Source organism: Cervus elaphus, chromosome X (genome assembly GCF_910594005.1).
Source record: "Cervus elaphus chromosome X, mCerEla1.1, whole genome shotgun sequence".
Classification (NCBI taxonomy): Eukaryota; Metazoa; Chordata; class Mammalia; order Artiodactyla; family Cervidae; genus Cervus; species Cervus elaphus.
In genome coordinates this window covers 156388167-156406177 of record NC_057848.1, presented here as the reverse complement: position 1 = coordinate 156406177, position 18011 = coordinate 156388167, and the positions used below count along the sequence as shown (strand labels likewise).

At 43.8% G+C, this 18011-nt stretch overlaps 1 protein-coding gene across 1 annotated transcript; it reads left to right on the top strand.

Moving 5' to 3' along the window:
- Positions 1 to 404: 404 nt before the first annotated feature.
- Positions 405 to 16085, top strand: LOC122690549 (pyruvate dehydrogenase E1 component subunit alpha, somatic form, mitochondrial-like). Its single transcript, XM_043897478.1, has 8 exons — positions 405 to 658; positions 869 to 1003; positions 1892 to 1916; positions 12537 to 12692; positions 12907 to 12978; positions 13797 to 13864; positions 15020 to 15128; positions 15524 to 16085. Exons 1-8 carry the CDS (start codon positions 405 to 407, stop codon positions 15686 to 15688), a joined length of 984 nt encoding a protein of 327 aa, XP_043753413.1. The 3' UTR covers positions 15689 to 16085.
- The last annotated feature ends 1926 nt before the right edge of the window (positions 16086 to 18011 follow it).

Here is an 18011-nt window from a genome sequence, read left to right as displayed (position 1 = left end):
TGTAGTGAATTAACTTCTCTCTTGTATGCCTAATATAGCAGTTCTGTATTCTCTCTGGCAGAAGGGAAAAGATAGTCCCTGCCATCATCTGTGTTCTGTGGTCCAGATGAGGAACCTGGCGTGAGAAAGCCTTGCAAAGCCCTCTGAAGATCATCCAGCGCAGAGCACCCAGTGGGGTGCCACAGATGAGCTACGGGGATGCCAAGATAGCCTGATCTGCTTGCCTTCGCTGCAGGCTGGCACTCCTGTGGAGGCCCAGGTTTGTGACAGCTGCCTGGCCCGTTGATTCCAATGAGCTGAGTAAGGAGCACTGTTTTCTCCCTGTGCTGCAACATGAAGAGTGTGATAAGCACTTCTCTACCGTAGAACGAGCTCCAAAATGTGCAATTTAGGCCCCGGGAATCATGGTCCTTACCCTAAAAGATGCCCCGTGGAGATGTGAGTCAGAGCGTGCCAAGCAGCTGAGGGGGAGGGTGGGCACACGTCAGTGGGAAGGCGCCTCACTCAGTGGGGTGCCCAGTTCCCACACTCTTTCACTGCAGAAGACAGCTGTCTGTCTCAGTACAAAACTTGGCGCCACACAACAAGCCATTAGTGTCTCCTGTGGCTCAGGAATCCAGAAGCAGCTGAGCTGGGGGATTGGGGCTCAGGGTCTCTGGTGAGATTGTGGGCCAGGCCGCAGTCATGTCGGCCGGGAGGAGCCATCCCCAGGTCCCCGGCTGGGCTGTGGGTACCCCGTGGGCCTCCCTGCAAGGCTGCTGGGGGGGCAGCTGGCTGCTCCCAGAGCCAGTGTGACCCAGCAGATGGGAAAAAGCCTAGTGCTTTTATGACCCTGTCTCAGCAGGGACAGATAACTGCTTCTTGCCAGGGTGCGGGAGGAGGACCCCAGGGCGTTGAGTGCCAGGGGGTGGCGCCTGGGGGCCGCTGCACCCGCCTCTGCAGACTCCATGCTGCGGGGCGGCCGCCTAGGGAGCCAGGCACATCACGGTGATGCCGTCCTCTGGTGGGAAGGGAAGGGAAGTCTGGTTGCCCTGTGCTCTCTCCAAGTCCTCTGCCTTGCCCCTCCTTCAGTATTCTGCTCTCCAGAAGAATTCACCGTTTTCTCCCCTTGCCAGCCAGACCTCCCAACCTAGACCGACCCCTGCCTTCTCGTTCCCTTTCTTTCCCTGCCTTTCTGTCTTCCCTCCACTTTCTTTTTCTTCCTCATTCTCTCTTATTCATTCATTTTCCAGAAAGCACAGGAGGATTTAATTTTCAAAATGATTACAAGGAACAAGTCCAAGAAGAACGATGAAAACCAAAGTACTCTGGCCCTTTGAGACTCGAGTTTTTCTCTCTGAAAAGACACCTACTTGGGCTGCCAAAAGACACTATTCTTTCGGAGCAGAGGCCTCCAAGCTGCCAAAAGGAGCAAATAGCTTTTCCCAGTGAACTCTCCTATTTAAGGCACGGAGGCTCATCTGGGGGAAACGCTGAGATCTGGGAAACCTTGCCTCCCCATGGGGAGTGAGCCACCCCCAGGGAAGGATTCACGGGGACCCTTCGGTGAGATGGTCCTGCACTGTGCTCTGTTGCCTTTAGAAAAGTGCCAACGTCCTTGAAATCCAGGCACTTTGGAAACTTCTCAGAGCGTCGTGGTCTCATAACGTGAGACGGCTGAATACAGCTCACATAGACAAGGATTTAAAGTGTTTGAACTTCTCCCCCATCAAGTCGCGTCAGCATCACCTGGGAGACTCCAAGTCAGCCCCGCCCAGAAGTCCCGGATGTGAAGCCCTTGGGGCAGGACCGCCAAGTCCTAGGAGGGAGGCTGGGGCATTGAATGAAAGGACCACTGGTTTGAGAAAAGCAGGAGTCGAAAGTACACGTTGGGACTCTGCCATTAATGGAGTAAAACAGCTGGGAGACACCAGCAGGTAAGACAGAAAAAATAAGGAGATGTGACATGCTGAAATTTTCTAGGTACGAACAAATACCTGGAACATTTGGGGGTTGGCATTCTTTCCCTTGCCTCTGACTGTCCCCCCCGCCTCCCCACTTTCCGCTCTATCCCCCCTGCTCAGGCACCAGCTCACTAACAGGAACCAGCCCTGTTTGAGTCTGGGCGGGTCGGGGATGGGGGTGACAAAGGGATCATTTCCTTAACCACATTTTGGAGCCAAAAGCTTTTAAAGGAGCCGCTGGCTGTGAAGCGTTGCTCGAGTGCGCCACTAGGGGTCGCCAGCAAGTTGCTCTCAAGCCTACCATTGCCAGCGTTTTAAAACAACTGTTTTTTAAGCATCCTCTTTAGAATCCTTAAGTGTAATTCACAGGTAATAATACCTAACTTCACACGTAATTTTTAGATTTTTTAAAGACTATAATACAACCAAGAAATCAGAACAGTGTGTTATCAACTATGTATGCTTGAGCAACTACATTAGAGTCACGACGGAGTGGTTGGATGTTTGCTCCTGATCGCTGTGACTGCGGCACCTGCGGGTAGAGACCAAAGTGGGGTGTTAAATCAGGGGCTTGAATACCACTAGCAGCATTGCCGCTGGTGATAGGACTTTTCTGCAGTGGTAAACAACTCATGAACAACCTGGAAAAAAGCAAGTTATCAACACAGCCCTCAAATTTACTTACTAGATACTTTTGTATTCCTGGAAAGTTCATTCAAAAGCTATTTTTTATTTTTCTGTGGAATGGCGATAGGATCTAAGTCCAGATATTGCACGCAGGTTTTAGATGCAGGATTCCACCTACATAAATGTCCAGAGGAACATGTGAGAGTCATGTGAGAAGTAGACAACGTTGCCATTGCACAGGGTGTTAGCAGTCTAAGTTCAAGGGTACCCCCACATCACTGTTGCAGCAAGTCCTCACCCACAGAGATGCCCACTGTGAGCCAGAGAGGACAGTGCAGCTCCCATTGAGAATCACTGGAAAGAGAGGAGCAAAGGCAAGAGAGGAGAGACTAAGGAATGTACTTGTAGGCTCAAGATGGGCCAAGGACCATAGTCTTCTGGCAGATGCAGCAACATGGGGCCCAGGCGGGCTAGGGTGCACATGTGTCGTGTTGTCTGTTAGGGTGGCAGGGAAACAGCATTCACCCTTGGAGTCAACAAAATATTGAAATATCTAGAAATCCTTTTTTAAAATTTCTACCTGTTTGTTGCTGCCAACCCATCTCCCTCCAGAGACGTGCGTGCTCTGGTGTGTGGCCCCATGGTTTGTAACCCACCAGGCTCCTGTGTCCGTGGAATTTTCCAGGCAAGAATACTGGAGTGGACTGCCATTTCCTTCTCCTAAAAATCTTTTTAAAAAATAGATGTAATGTTCTTTTTTGGCCCCAAGTGTATTTCTGAGAATGAATCTAATGCTTCCTAAGGGGCAAAGTAGGATTATGAATCAGATCCCTGAAATGTTTGCATGTTGTTGGACCCAGAAACTTCACCTCAAGAAATTTGGTCCTTAAAAATGATAGTAATAATTTGGATGAGGTGATAGTTACAATATACTGAAGCATTGTTTATAATTGTAAAAACAGAAAATCATCCAATTGGGCAACAATGAGGGATCAGTGGAATAAGTTACAGCTACAGTGGACTATTAGGAGTTAAAAATCAGGTTGTTAAAAATCTGTACTTATCCATGAGAGTGGGTTACAAACTAATAGGTACCTTCTGACTTCATTCATAGAAATTTATAAAATGTGTAAACGTGTGACAAAAGTATGTTGCTGGCGGATCATACACTGACATTAACGGCACTTTTTGTGGCCCTGTATGGTTAGAGAATATTTTTACCGTTTAAATTTTGATTTATCTTTAGTTTCTAGAATTTCTATATAGAACATGTTTTCTTTTGTAATACGAAAAGTGCTAGTTGTAAAATGATGCAAAAATGCTTTATAAAAGAATTCCATGATGGCTATTTGGTAAAGTCCCTAACTGCCTCCCCATGTGTTTGATAAATTCCAATTTTGGTTTCTTAAAGGCTGGCAAGTTGCTTAAGATTGGCAAGGTTTATTGATGGTTAAGCCAGTTGTGCAGACAGTTGGTGAAGCCTGGTGGGTTTTTTGAAATGCATTTTTTATTGGAGTATTGTTGATTTACAATTTCTAGTTTCTGCTGTACAGCCAAGTGACTCAGTTAAACATATACATAGATCCACTCTTCTTCAGATTATTTTCCCACAGAGGTCATTGCAGAATATCGAACGTTGAGTTCCCTTTGCTATAAAGTATGTCCTTGTTTGTCATCTGTTTTATACATATTAGTGTGTATGTCAATCCCAGGCTCCCGTTTTATCTTCCCCCTCCTCCTCCCCCAGCTTTCCCCTTTAGTAACCATAAGTTTGTTTTCTATAGCTGTGACTCTATTTCTGTTTTGTTGTAGGTTCATTTGTACTATTTTTTTGATTCCACGTATAAGCAGAATAACATGACGTTTGTCTTCCTCTGACTTCACTCAGTATGACAAGCTCTAGGTCCATCCATGTTGATGCAAATGGCACTATTTCATTCTGTTTTTATGGCTGAGTAATATTCCATTGTATATATATGTCCCACATCTTCCTTACCCATTCCTGCATTGACGGACATTTAGGTTGCTTCCATGTGTAGGCTATTGTAAATAGTGCTGCAGTGAACATTGGGGTAAACGTGTCTTTTCAAATTATGATTTTCCTCAGATAGGTGCCCAGGAGTGGGATTGCTGGATCATATGATCACTCTATTTTTAGCTTTTGAAGGAACCTCGGTGTGTGTGCGCACCAGGTCTCTTCAGTCATGTCTGACTCTTTGCAATCCCAGGGACTGTAGCCTGCCAGGCTCCTCTGTCCATGGGATTCTCCAGGCAAGAATACTGGAGTGGGTTGCCATGCCCTATTCCAGGGGATCTTCCTGATCCAGGGATTAAATCCATGTCTCTTATGTCTCCTGCATTGGCAGGCAGGTTCTTTACCACTAGAGCTACCTGGGAAGCCCATATAAGGAACCTCCATACTATTTTCCATAGTGGCTGTACAAATTTACATTCCCACCAATAGTGTAAGAGGGTTCCCTTTTCTGTACACCCTCTCCAGCATTTATTGTTTGTAGGTTTTTTTGATGATGCCGATTCTGCCAAGTGTGAGGTACTATCTCATTGTAGTTTTTGATTTGCATTTCTCTCATTATTAGTAATGTCAAGCATCTTTTCATGTCCCTCTTAGCCGTCTGTTATGTCTTCTTTGGAGAAATGTCTATGTAGATCTTCCTCCCATTTTCTGATTGGATTGTCTGTAATTTTTTTAATTTTGGACTGCATGAGCTGTTTGTATATTTTGGAGATGAATCCATTCTCGGTTACTTCATTTGTAAATATTTTCTCCCATTCTGTATGTCATCTTTTCATTTTGTTTATGATTTCCTTTGCTATGCAACAGCTTTTAAGTTTAATTAGGTCCCATTTGAGGCCTGGTGGATTTTTGTGACTGGAGAACCTCAACCAGAAAGAAGCTGAGCTGCAGGATGAGGTCAAAGGCCGCTGAGCACCCCGATTCCACCTGTCAGTGGACATCTGTCTTTGTTTGACCAGGTTGTTTAATTAATGATCTTTGGCTAAGCACTATACTGACACAGGTTCTCTCTGTTTATGTAGTAGCTCTTGTTGCTAGCCCCCAAACAATAGTTAACTATTGACTGTGAAGATAGTAGTCACCTCTAAAACCTGCCGAATACCCAACTGATTCATTCTCAAAGTGTACCTAGCAGAGAAGTTTCTAGAAGTTACTTAACTAATGAGGACAACGAGGTGCCAAGAAGTTCAAAGATTTGCATGCCAACTGTTGGTCCTTTATTGGACTGGAACCTGGTGGTCCGGAGTCAACGATGAGAGAGTGAAAGAAGGAGAGAGACTAATATTCCCTGGGTTATGCAGCTGGCTTTCATGTTCCAGGGAATCAGCCAGAAATAGAGAAATAGAGAGAGAGAGACAGACAGAGACAGAGAGAAAGAGAGAAAGAAAGAAAGACACAAGGACCCACGCTGTGGTGGAGCAAAGGTGTTTTATTCAACATGGTGTGGACATATATACTGTCTTACAAGGTAGTTATTCTCAGCAAAGATAAAGATTAAAATTCCAGACTTACAAAACATAAGGTGATCCCTATTAAAGAGAGAGAGTTGTAAACAATCACTTTTTACTGTATGGTTCATAAGAAGGAAGAGGGTACGTATCACTGTATTGAAAGACTAACGAAGGACATGCCTGGATTCCTCAGCCCCGGGAAAGTCATGCCTCTCCTCTTAATTCCTGAATATTCAGGAATTAATAAGGAAAAGAGGATTCCTGACAGATCCAAAACAGCACACAGGAAGCCTCCTGTTAAATGCTTCCTGACAGCCAACCAAATTCTTGTATGCTGCTCGTTATGGATCAGGCACTCTTCTAAGTGCTTGACAAATGTGAATCTATATAAGTTTCACAAGGGCCCCAATAGATGAATGTTTTCACCCCATTGCTTTTAATGATGAGAAAGCCCAGGCACTCAGAGGTTAGGCAACCTCCCCAGATTGCAGGATTTGAGATCAGACAGATTGATTGAGAGTCCAGATGCTATTCTGCCTCTCCACAAGCCTCTTATTAGGTTTCGAAAGGCTGCTTCTATTTGGAAATCAGCAACACAAAATGACTGGTGGTAATTTAAAGCTATGATGAACTTTATTGTTGTTGTTCAGTGGTTAAGTTGTGTCAAGCTCTTTGTGACCCCATGGACTGCAGCACACCAGGCTTCCCTGTCCTTCACCATCTCCTGAAGTTGACTCAGATGCATGTCCATTGAGTTGGTGATGCTAACTAACTATCTCATTCTCTGCCACCCCCTTCTCCTCCTGCCGTCAATCTTTCCCAGCGTAAAGGTCTTTTCCAATGAGTCTGTTCTTCACATCAGGTGTCCAAAGTGTTGGAGCTTCAGCTTCGGCATCAGTCCTTCCAATGAATATTCAGGGTTGGTTTCCTTTAGGATTGACTGGTTTGATCTCTTTGCTGCCCAAGGGACTCTCAAGTCTTCTACAGCACAATTTGAAAGCATCAATTCTTTGGCTCTCAGCCTTCTTTTAGGGCTTCCCTGGTGGCTCAGACGGTAAAAGCGTCTGCCTGCAATGCTGGAGACCCAGGTTCAATCCCTGGGTCAGGAAGATCCCCTGGAGAAGGAAATGGCAACCCACTCCAGTACTCTTGCCTGGAAAATTCCACGGATGGAGGAGCCTGGTGGGCTGCAGTCCATGGGGCTGCAGAGTTGGACACGACTGAGTAACTTCACTTTCATTACAGCCTTCTTTATGGCTCAACTCATATATCCATACATGACTACTACTGGAAAAACCATAGCTTTGACCATATAGACCTTTGTCAGTAAAGTGATGTATTTGCTTTTTAATACACTGTCTAGGTTTGTCGTACCTTTTCTCCAAAGGAACAAGTGTTTTTCAACTTCATGGCTGCAGTCACCATCTGCAGTGATTTTGGAGTCCCCCAAAATAGTCAGCCACTGTTTCCACTTTTTCCCCATCTATTTGCCATGAAGTGATAAGACTGGATGCCATTATCTTAGTTTCTTGAATGTTGAGTTTCAAGCCAACTTTTCACTGTCCTCTTTGACCCTCATCAAGAGGCTCTTTAGTTCCTCTTCACCTTCTGCTGTTAGAGTGGTATCATCTGCATATCTGAGATTGTTGATATTTCTCCCCCGAGTCTTAATTCCAGCTTGTGATTCATCCAGCCCAGCATTTCACATGATGTACTCTACATAGAAATTAAATAAGCAGGGTGACAGTATACAGCCTTGTTGTACTTCTTTCCCAATTTGGAAGCAGTCCGTTGTTCCATGTAAGATTCTAACTGTTGCTTCTTGACCTGCATCCAACTTTCTCAGGAGACAGGTAAGGTGGTCTGGTATTCCCATCTCTTTAAGAAATGTCCGTGGTTTATTGTGATCCACACAGTCAAAGGTGTTAGCATAGTCAATGAAGCAGAAGTAGATTTTTTTCTGGAATGTCCTTGCTTTCTCTATGATTCAGCAAATGTTGGCAATTTGATCTCTGGTTCTTCTGCCTTTTCTAAACCCAGTGTTGAACATCTGAAAGTTCTTGGTTCACATACTGTTGAATCCTAGCTTGAAGGATCTTGAACATAACCTTACTACCATGTGAAATGAGCACTGTTGTATGGGAGTCTGAACATTCTTTGGCATTGCTCTTCTTTGGGATTAGAATGAAAACTGACCTTTTCCAGTCCTGTGGCCAATGCTGAGTTTTCCAAATTTGCTGACATGTTGAGTGCAGCAATTTCACAACATCAACTTTTAGGATTCTAACTAGCTCAACTGGAATTCCATCACCTCCACCAGCTTTGTCTGTAGTAAGGCTTCCTAAGGCCCACTTGACCTTACACTGCAGGATGTCTGGCTGTAGGTGAGTGACCACACGCATCATGGTTATCCAGCTCATTAAAAACTTTTTTGTACAGTTCTCGTCGGTATCCTTGCCGCCTCTTCTTAATCTCTTCTGCTGCTGTTAGGTCCTTACCGTTTCTGTCCTTTATTGTGCCCATCCTTGCATGAAATGTTCCCTTGGTATCTCTAATTTTCTTGACGAGATCTCTAGTCTTTCCCACTCTATTGTTTCCCTCTATTTCTTTGCACTCTTCACTGAGGAAAGTATTCTTATCTCTCCTTGCTGTTCTCTGGAAATCTGCATTCAGTTGGGTATATCTTTCCCTTTCTCCCTTGCTTTATGCTTCTCTTTTTTCCTCAGCTATGTGTAACGCCTCCTCAGACAACCACTTTGCCTTCTTGCATTTCTTTTTCTTTGAGATGTTCTTCAGGCAGTCTGTCTAGCAGATCTAATCTCTTGAATCTCTTTGTCACCTCCACTGTGTAATCATGAGGGATTAGATTTAGTTCGTACCTGAATGGCCTAGTGGTTTTCCCTACTTTCTTCAGTTTAAGGCTGCATGTTGCAATAAGGAGCTGTTGATCTGAGCCACAGTCAGCTCCACATCTTGTTTTTACTGACCGTATAGAGCATCTCCATCTTTGGCTGCAAAGAATATAATCAATCTGGTTTTGATATTGACCACCTGGTGATGTTCATGTGTAGAGTCGTCTCTTATGTTGTTGGAAGAGGGTGTTTGCTATGACCAGTGTGTTCTCTTGGCAAAACTCTGTTAGCCTTTGCCCTGCTTCATTTTGTACTCCAAGGCCAAACTTGCCTGTTACTCCAGGTATCTTTTGACTTCCTACTTTTGCATTCCAGTCCCCTATGATGAAATGGACATTTTTTTGATGCTAACTATAGAATGTCTCATAGGTCTTCATGGAACTGATCAACTTCAGTTTCTTTGGCATCTGTAGTTGAGGCATTGACTTGGATTACTGTGATGTTGAATGGTTTGCCTTGGAAATGAACCGAGATCCCTCTGTTGTTTTTGAGATTGCACCCAAGTACTGCATTTTAGACTCTCCTGTTGACTAGGAGGGCTACTCTATTCCTTCTAAAGGATTCTTGACTCTAGTATACATAATGGTCATCTGAATTAAAATTTCCCATTCCTGTGCATTTTAGTTCACTGATTCCTAAGATGTTCAGCCTTGCCATTTCTTGCTTGACCATGTCCAATTTACCTTGATTCATGGACCTAACATTCCAGGTTCCTATGTAACATTGTTCTTTCCAGCACTGGATTTTGCCTTCACCACCAAACACATCCACAGCTGAGTGTCATTTCTGCTTTGGCCCAGCTGCTTCATCCTTTCTGGAGCTATTAGTAATTTCCCTCTACTCTTCCTCAGCAGCATGTTGGACACCTTCCAACCTGGGGTGCTCATCTTCCAGTGTCATATCTTTTATCATACTGTCATGGTGTTCTCACAGCAAGAATACTGGAGTGGTTTGCCATCCCCTCCTCCAGTGGACCACGTTTTGTCAGAACTCTCCACTACGAGCTGTCTGTCTTGCGTGGTCCTGCACCACATGGCTCATAGCGTCATTGAGTTATGCAAGCCCCTTTGCCATGACAATGCTGTGGCAAACCTAGACATGAAGGGGATGACAAACCTACATACCATATTAAAAACCAGAGACCTTACTTTGCCAACAAAGGTCCATCTACTCAAACCTATGGTTTTTCCAGAAGTCATGTATGGATGTGAGAGTTGGAGCACCAAAGAATTCATGCTTTTGAATTGTGGTGCTGGTGAAGACTCTTGAGAGTCCCTTGGACAGCAAGATCAAACCAGTCAATCCTAAAGGAAATCAACTCTGAATATTCTTCATTGGAAGGACTGATGCTGAAGCCAAAGCTCCAAAATGTTGGCCACCTGATGCAAAGAACTGAGTCACTGGGAAAGACCCTAATGGTGGGAAAGATAGAGGGCAGGAGGAGAAGTGGGCAACAGAGAATGAGATGGTTGTATGGCTTCACTGACTCAATGGACATGAATCTGAGCAAACTCCAGGAGATACGGAAGGACAGGGAAACCTGGCGTGCTGCAGTCCATGGGGTTGCAAAGAGTTGGACATGACTTGGCGACTGAACAACAACAAACTTAAGGTCACACTAATCAGACATGGTCTGCGTGATGGGAAAACGCAGCTAGACTTAAAGAATGTGCCATGTGATGCAATACATGGTTTAGTGAAAACCAACCCATACAACCGCAGATGGAAGAAAAGGCTTGCCCTACTCTTATCAGGCCATACAGAATATGTCAAAGGCATCGCCATGGTTGAAGTACAGGTCTGGTGATCCCAGCATTTCATCCTGAAATTCTCTTCAACTGGAGCACACCCACATTTCAATAGGGAAGAGTTTATAATTCTTTTTTTTTTTTTTAACATTTCTACATTGGCTATAAGAAAGAGATGATCATCAATCAGTTCAGTCACTCAGTCGTGTCTGACTCTTTGTGACCCCATGGGCTGCAGCACGCCAGGCCTCCCTGTCCATCACCAACTCCAGGCGCTTGCTTAAACTCATGTCCATCGAGTCAGTGATGCCATCCAACCATCTCATCCTCTGTCATCCCCTTCTCTTCCTGCCCTCAATCTTTCCCAGCATCAGGGTCTTTTCCAATGAGTCAGTTCTTCCCATGAGGTAACCAAAGTATTGGGATTTCAGCTTCAGCATCAGTCCTTCCAGCCCTCCATTATTCACACATTTTACCATATTTCAGGGAACCCATGCTTCCAAGAAAACACTATGGGTCTTCTTTCAATGACTTTCCCTTGGAGTCATGCCATGAGTACATACACCTATCTGCCATATATACAAAATGCAAAGCTAAAGGTAATATCCTTCTTTGGCTTCTCAGTGTTCTTCAGACAAATGTCTAAATCTTCAGTGAATTTAAAAGGGCCAGGATGATCTACTGCCAATCTCATTTCCATTTCTCAAAAGCATCTGTGATGTGACCTAGGACTGCCTCGGGCATGCCCTCTAATTGCCTCAGCTCAGCTGGTTACCCAGAACAGCTCAGCTAGCAGATCACATCTGAAAGGCTTTTCCTCAGCCTTTCCTAACCACTTCAGACCCTCAGCCCTACATAACACCCTTTATAATGGAAATACATTGTTGTTGTTGTTGTTTAGTCACTCAGTCTGTCTGACTCTTTGTGACCCCATGGACTGCAGCACGCCAGGCCTCCCTGTCCATCACCAACTCCTGGAGCTTACTCAAACTCATGTCCACTGAGACAGTGATGCCATCCAACCGTCTCATCCTGTGCCATCCCCTTCTTCTCCTGCCTTCAGTCTTTCCCAGCATCAGGGCCTTTTCTAATGAGTCAGCTCTTTGCATCAGGTGGCCAAAGTATTGGAGCTTCAGCTTCAGCGTCTGTCCTTCCAATGAACACCCAGGACTGAATTCCTTTAGGATGGACTGGTTTGATCTCCTTGCAGTCCAAGGGACTCTCAAGAGTCTTCTCCAACACCATAGTTCAAAAGCCTCAGTTCTTTGGCACTCAGACTTCTTTTTGGTCCAGTTCTCACATCCATACATGACTACAGGAAAAACCATAGCTTTGACTAGATGGACCTTTGTCAGCAAAGTAATGTTTCTGCTTTTTAATACGTTGCCTGGAGAATTCCATGGTTGGAGGAGCCTGGTGGGCTACAGTTCGCGGGGTTGCAAAGAGTTGGACAGGACTGAGCCACCTTCACTTTCACCAGCCCCACTCCCACATAAGATTAGTAGAAAGTTCCTGTTACAAGGAGAAACATGTCCTTGAGCAAGATACATTGTTATTATATGAAACATGTCCTTGAGCAAGCCACAGAAGCATGTAGAAGTATTTGGTTTGTCACTTCCTTAGGTGCAAAACAAGATGAGTTTGCTGCACCACCCTCCTCACACACACACACACTTCTTTGCCTCAGAATCTGGGTTGTAGGTGAGGCATCTCTTCTGAGAGCTTTCTCTTGCTGGGTAGAGCAGTGGCTTTGGGGGATGATGAAGTTGAAAGAAAGACAGCACAATGAAACCACTTGAACTTTTTATTTGTACTTCCAGGGTCAGATATTCGAAGCTTACAATATGGCAGCTTTGTGGAAATTGCCTTGTATTTTCATCTGTGAGAATAACTGCTATGGGATGGCAACATCTGTGGAGAGAGCAGCAGCCAGCACTGATTACTACAAGAGAGGTGACTTTATTCCTGGGCTGAGGGTAAGGACACCTGTGGTACAGCTGGGGCGGCACTCTTGGCCCGATGGCTCACATCAAAGGAAGCGTTCTATTTTCTTAAGTGGATGAACAGGTCATAGGAAAAGAAAACTATTTTAGGCAGTTGGAGTTAAGCTCTCCCCTTTTTATCTTTGAACTTCTATGAAGTATAGTTGATTTACAATGTTGTGTTGAAATCTTTCCTACTTATTGGCAGGTAGATGGAATGGATATCCTGTGTGTCCGGGAGGCCACAAAATTTGCAGCTGCCTATTGTAGATCTGGAAAGGTAAGATTTTTTTTGGCCTCTAAGCTAGAGATTTCTAATGGCATTTATGCGTCTTAAAGTTGGAAGAAGTGCCTCCTGTGTCCATTGTGGCAATTTAGGGGTAGCTGCTAATTGAGGTGTATAAGATAGAAGCAGGATCCACTTGAGTCAGTCGGGTCCCTTTATAAATAACATGGTCTTGGTAGCTCACATCCTAGGAAACATTCCATGTTTCCCCCATTTGGGGTAAATCGTTTCTTCCAGTGTTCCCTCAGCATTCTGCCTCTGTCTTTGTTGTGACAATCTATTTTGCCTTTTGGTTCATTATGTGCCTCCACACCCCCCCCCCCCACCCCACCTTAATGATAAGCCCCTTGAGTGAAGAGATTAGGGACTCCCACAGTGCCCAGCACAGAACTGTGCTTAGATAATAGGCATTCAGTATAAGTTTGTTTTCTATAGATTAATGTTTAAATTATGTAGTCTTATTGTTTTGGTCCTAAGGATCTTGACCTTTCCAGTTACAGCAGTGGAGGGAGAAGGGAACAGTGAGATTGGCCTAAAAAGAGGCTTACCTGCTATTTGAACTTGTGGGAGGATATTCTCCCTAAATCACTGTTCCACAACCCAGAAAGCAGACCCCTGAGATAATAAGTCCCTCTTAAAACTAGGGAGGATGAAAGATGCTGTAAATAGATATTAGAAATGAGAAGAGATAACTGAATCAGTCAACTTAGAAGAAATTGTTGCCAACTCAGATCTGATCAGAGTAGTTGATAGGGTGTATATTTGAGGCTATGCCCATTGTCTCACCTAACCTCCACTGGGTTCTGTTTTAGGGGCCTATACTGATGGAGCTGCAGACTTACCGTTACCATGGACACAGCATGAGTGATCCTGGAGTGAGGTAGGGTAAAGGAAAAACAGTGTGTGGTGTCCAAAGTAGATGGGCTTAGAGTGGTACTACTTACATGAAAAAGCAAGAACATTTCAAAATGTACTTTTGAATCCAGACACCAGTTGGCTTCATGCACTGATTTAGTAGTTTAGCCTGAGCCTGAAAACAGTGCTTTATAATAAGTTGGTTCCAATCTAGAAAGCATTCTGGAAACTTCTACACTATGCATTGTGTACATGTTAACATGAGTACCAATAAAAAGCAATTGTAGGAAGGAATTGTGATGAATTGTTACCTAAAGCAGGTCTGATGCTAACAGTAATATACTTGGGAGCATTTACCTTTTGTAGGCATTGCCTCAGATGCTCCCAGGGCATATTCCTCCATTTGAAAATGTTCTTCTGGCTGGTAGGGTGCAAGACCAAGTAGCAGAAGGGATATCCCATGTGTTGAAATAGATGAGTCAAAAAAAAAAAATAGTGACAAAAGTCCTAACTCCAGCATGAAATGCTGCAGTCCTGGAGTGTGGCATAATTAAAGAGTAGATTTAGATAAAGTAAGCCGTAAGAAGTCTTTAAGAGTGTAGGCTGAAGGTCTAAGGGAAAATGTTATAAAGAACGACTTTTATGGGAAAAAGCACTCTGTGTAATTCTGCTGTTTAAAAAACAATGGGAGAGCCTTTGCTTTTGGTATTATTTCAGATAATGTAGGACAAGGATCAACTATACATTCAAGAATTGGAAAACCTCCTCTCCAGGTTTTTGCCAGCCATGCTGCTCTGGGGTCTTAAAGGAGAAAGGAAAGGCACACTTTTTTCCGGGTTAGCATTCTCCCGCCTCCAAGGTTACAGCTATCACCCCAGAAAACCATCTCCCCTGGCTTCACCCACTTAGAGCCTCCATCACTACCTTCATGCCCTACATCTGGATTAAAGAAGCAGACAGCACCTGGGCTCCTGTTGTCAGAATGCCAGAGAAGCCCAGAGAATTGCCACTGTAGAGTTTAGACAGAGCAGCTCTTACAGAATGTTAGGATGCGTTCTTGTATTTTGAAGTATAATTCTGCCCTTCCTACGGAGATCTAAGTATTGATGTGATGCTGTGTTTCAGAGACCATCTGCTCTACTGGAACTGTTCTTACTTGTCACTCTGGTTCCCTCCCCAGTTACCGGACCCGAGAAGAGATTCAGGAAGTTAGAAGTAAGAGTGACCCTATCATGCTCCTCAAGGACAGGATGGTGAACAGCAATCTCGCCAGTGTTGAAGAATTAAAGGTACACACACTTACTCAAAGGGTTTTCACAGTTGTCTGTCTCAAATTTTGAGCAGTTTTTCTCTACACAAAAAGCTGCCACTCTTAGGTGAACTCGGTAAGTAAAAGGGAAAGTACACACTGTATTCTCACAGGGCATTCCTCAGTCATATTGATGAAGCTTTTAAACTCCAATAGCACAGTTCTTTCCTGTAAATACACTTGAGGTTTTTAAATGTTCCCTCACCAGGGTGTATGTTTCTGTCTCTACTTCAGAGTATTTCTTTCTAGATCGTTGTTATTTTTACCATAATAGCACCTTAAGTACACTTCTAGTACTAGTAGAAGAGTCGAACTACTTGGTACCTAAGAGGTGTGTCTTCAAACAAATCTCTTGAACTGTAATCTGATTTTTAGGAAATTGATGTGGAAGTGAGAAAAGAAATTGAGGATGCTGCTCAGTTCGCTACTGCTGATCCGGAACCGCCTTTGGAAGAGCTCGGCTATCACATCTACTGCAACGACCCACCTTTTGAAGTCCGGGGTGCAAACCAGTGGATCAAGTTTAAGTCCATCAGTTAAGGCGAGATACACACACCTTCAGGGAGTTCTTTGGCGGCAAGTGTAAGGAATGCTTTGTGTTCTCAACTTTGTCAAGGAGGAAAACCCATAGAGAGAAGGCGTGTAGATTGGGATAGTGTTTGCATGTGGTTTGTACGGTGTTGCATTAAAAGAGGTGATCGCACACATAAGGTTATTTTAGTTCTATAGGCCTAAAATAGGTCATAGTTTGCTTAACCCTCCAAATTATTTCTTTAAAATAGTTCTATTTGATTTAGTTGTATACTAGTTTTAACACATACTTTAGTTACTAAGGGCTTCCCTTGCGGTTCAGCTGGTAAAGAATCTGCCTGCAATGTAGGAGACCCCGGTTCGATTCCTGGGTCGGGAAGATCCCCTGGAGAAAGGAAAGGCTACGCACTCCGGTATTCTTGGGCTTCCCTTGTGGCTCAGCTGGTAAAGAATCCGCCTGCAATGAGGAGACCTGGGTTCAATCCCTGGGTTGGGAAGATCCCTTGGGGAAAGGAAAGGCTACCCACTCCAGTATTCTGGCCTGGAGAATTCCATGGACTGTATAGTCCATGGGGTCTCAAAGAGTTGGACACGAGTGAGCGACTTTCATTGTAACTCAGTTACTAAAAGGAAAAACGATTCCTTGTATGTCTGTCCAACTCTGCCACCACCTTGTGGGGGGATCAGTGTCCTGTCCCTTGCAGTGCCCAACAGCTCACCTAGTGTACCCTAATGTGCACACACACCCCTGTTAGTGTGCACGTCAGTGCTGAAGCCTGTTCACACTGAACCATCATTTCTCCTTAGTAAAACACGATTATTTATTATAACTTGGCAGGGGTGGAAGGACAATTCCATGTTTAAATATAACTACTTAAGGTAATGTTTGCAAAGAAAATGTTATTCTGTTCTTCAAATGTTCTCAAAAATAGTTTTATTGAGACTAGACAGCTTCCCTGTCCAATTGCAAAAGAACTGTCAGTTCTCATTTATGATAAGTGAACCTTGACTCAAACATGGATCAATAAGCCAAAGCCACTGTGAGAGTATTCATTAGATATTAATATCAGCAAGCACAGACATTTATTTTTTCTTTCAAATTCAAAATTTATGACTTGAGCCTAACCAACTTCTCTTTTTCACTAAGATAGCAGTAATTTATTTGTAACATGCTTTATGCTCTCATTTTTCCTTTAGTCTAAGAACTGCTAGCACTTCTGCATTGTTGCTTTGCACAAAGTTAAAATGACGCATATTTTTTCCTTCAACTATTATTGTGATTGTGATTTAATTTTATATACTTTCTCCTCCCTGACTAAACATAAGGTTCACTGTACCCAGTAGGTACTTACTGAATGTACAAGGACAAAGTATGTTAGGCATTCCATGAACACCTGGAGGTTTTATTTTAATGTCTTTTTTAAAAAGTTTACTTATTTACTTGGCTGTGTCAGGCCTTTGTTGCATCATGTGGGATCTTCCGTTGCGGCATGTGGGCTTACTTGCTCTTTGGCACATGGGAATATTAGTTCCCCAACCAGGGATCAAACCTGCAATGCCTGCATTACAAGGCAGATTCTTAACCACTGGACCCACCAGGAAAGTTCTGCATCTGGAGTTTTATGGTAATGTATCCCTGCCACTGAATCTTGCTTCCCTTCATTTCCCCATTCCCAATCTGTTTCATTTCTTACACTTTGATTAGCTGGTTAAGAAAGTCAATTTTCAAAAACTTTCACAAGCTCCTTACTCCAGAATAGAAACAGATTATGTCTTCACCATCTTAATAAGAAGCTACAACAAAACAGTTCCAGGTTTAAATGCAGACCAGATATGGATCAGCTAAGGTCGAGTACGTTGCTCTCTGGGTCTCCAAGCCTCCAAGGGTGGGAGGGAAGAGGGACCCCAAAGTGCCAAGTGCTCCTTGCAAGACCCACCCTCCCCTTCCAACACTTACAGCCTCACCATCACCCTCTGCTTTAAAGTCTTTGTTGTTGTTGTTGCTCGGTCACTAAGTCATATCTGACTCTTCGTGACCCATGGACTACAGCACACCAGGCCTCCCTGTCCTTCACTAGCTCTTGGAGTGATACCAAAAAATTGCTTTTATTTGATATTCTATATTTGATGAGTCGTTATTGTCATATATTTCTTTATTTTTTATTTTTATTATTTTTAAATAAAAAGTTTTATTGGAGAAAAATAGAACCACCACGTACACAGGGAAAAGAGCACAAAAATTCAACTGATACAGAACTGAAAGTCACCACTACCCAATGTTGTTTGCGATTAGTTTTCAATTTCTTAAATGGCTTCCCTCAATTTTTTAAGT

Excerpts from the sequence above, each read along its gene's own strand:
- LOC122690549 (XM_043897478.1), top strand. The coding sequence starts at position 405 with ATGGTCCTTACCCTAAAAGATGCCCCGTGGAGATGTGAGTCAGAGCGT. Across the intron at positions 1,917-12,536 it reads CAGCTGGGAGACACCAGCAG|GGTCAGATATTCGAAGCTTA; the intron begins GTAAGACAGAAA and ends TTGTACTTCCAG. Across the intron at positions 12,979-13,796 it reads CCTATTGTAGATCTGGAAAG|GGGCCTATACTGATGGAGCT; the intron begins GTAAGATTTTTT and ends GTTCTGTTTTAG.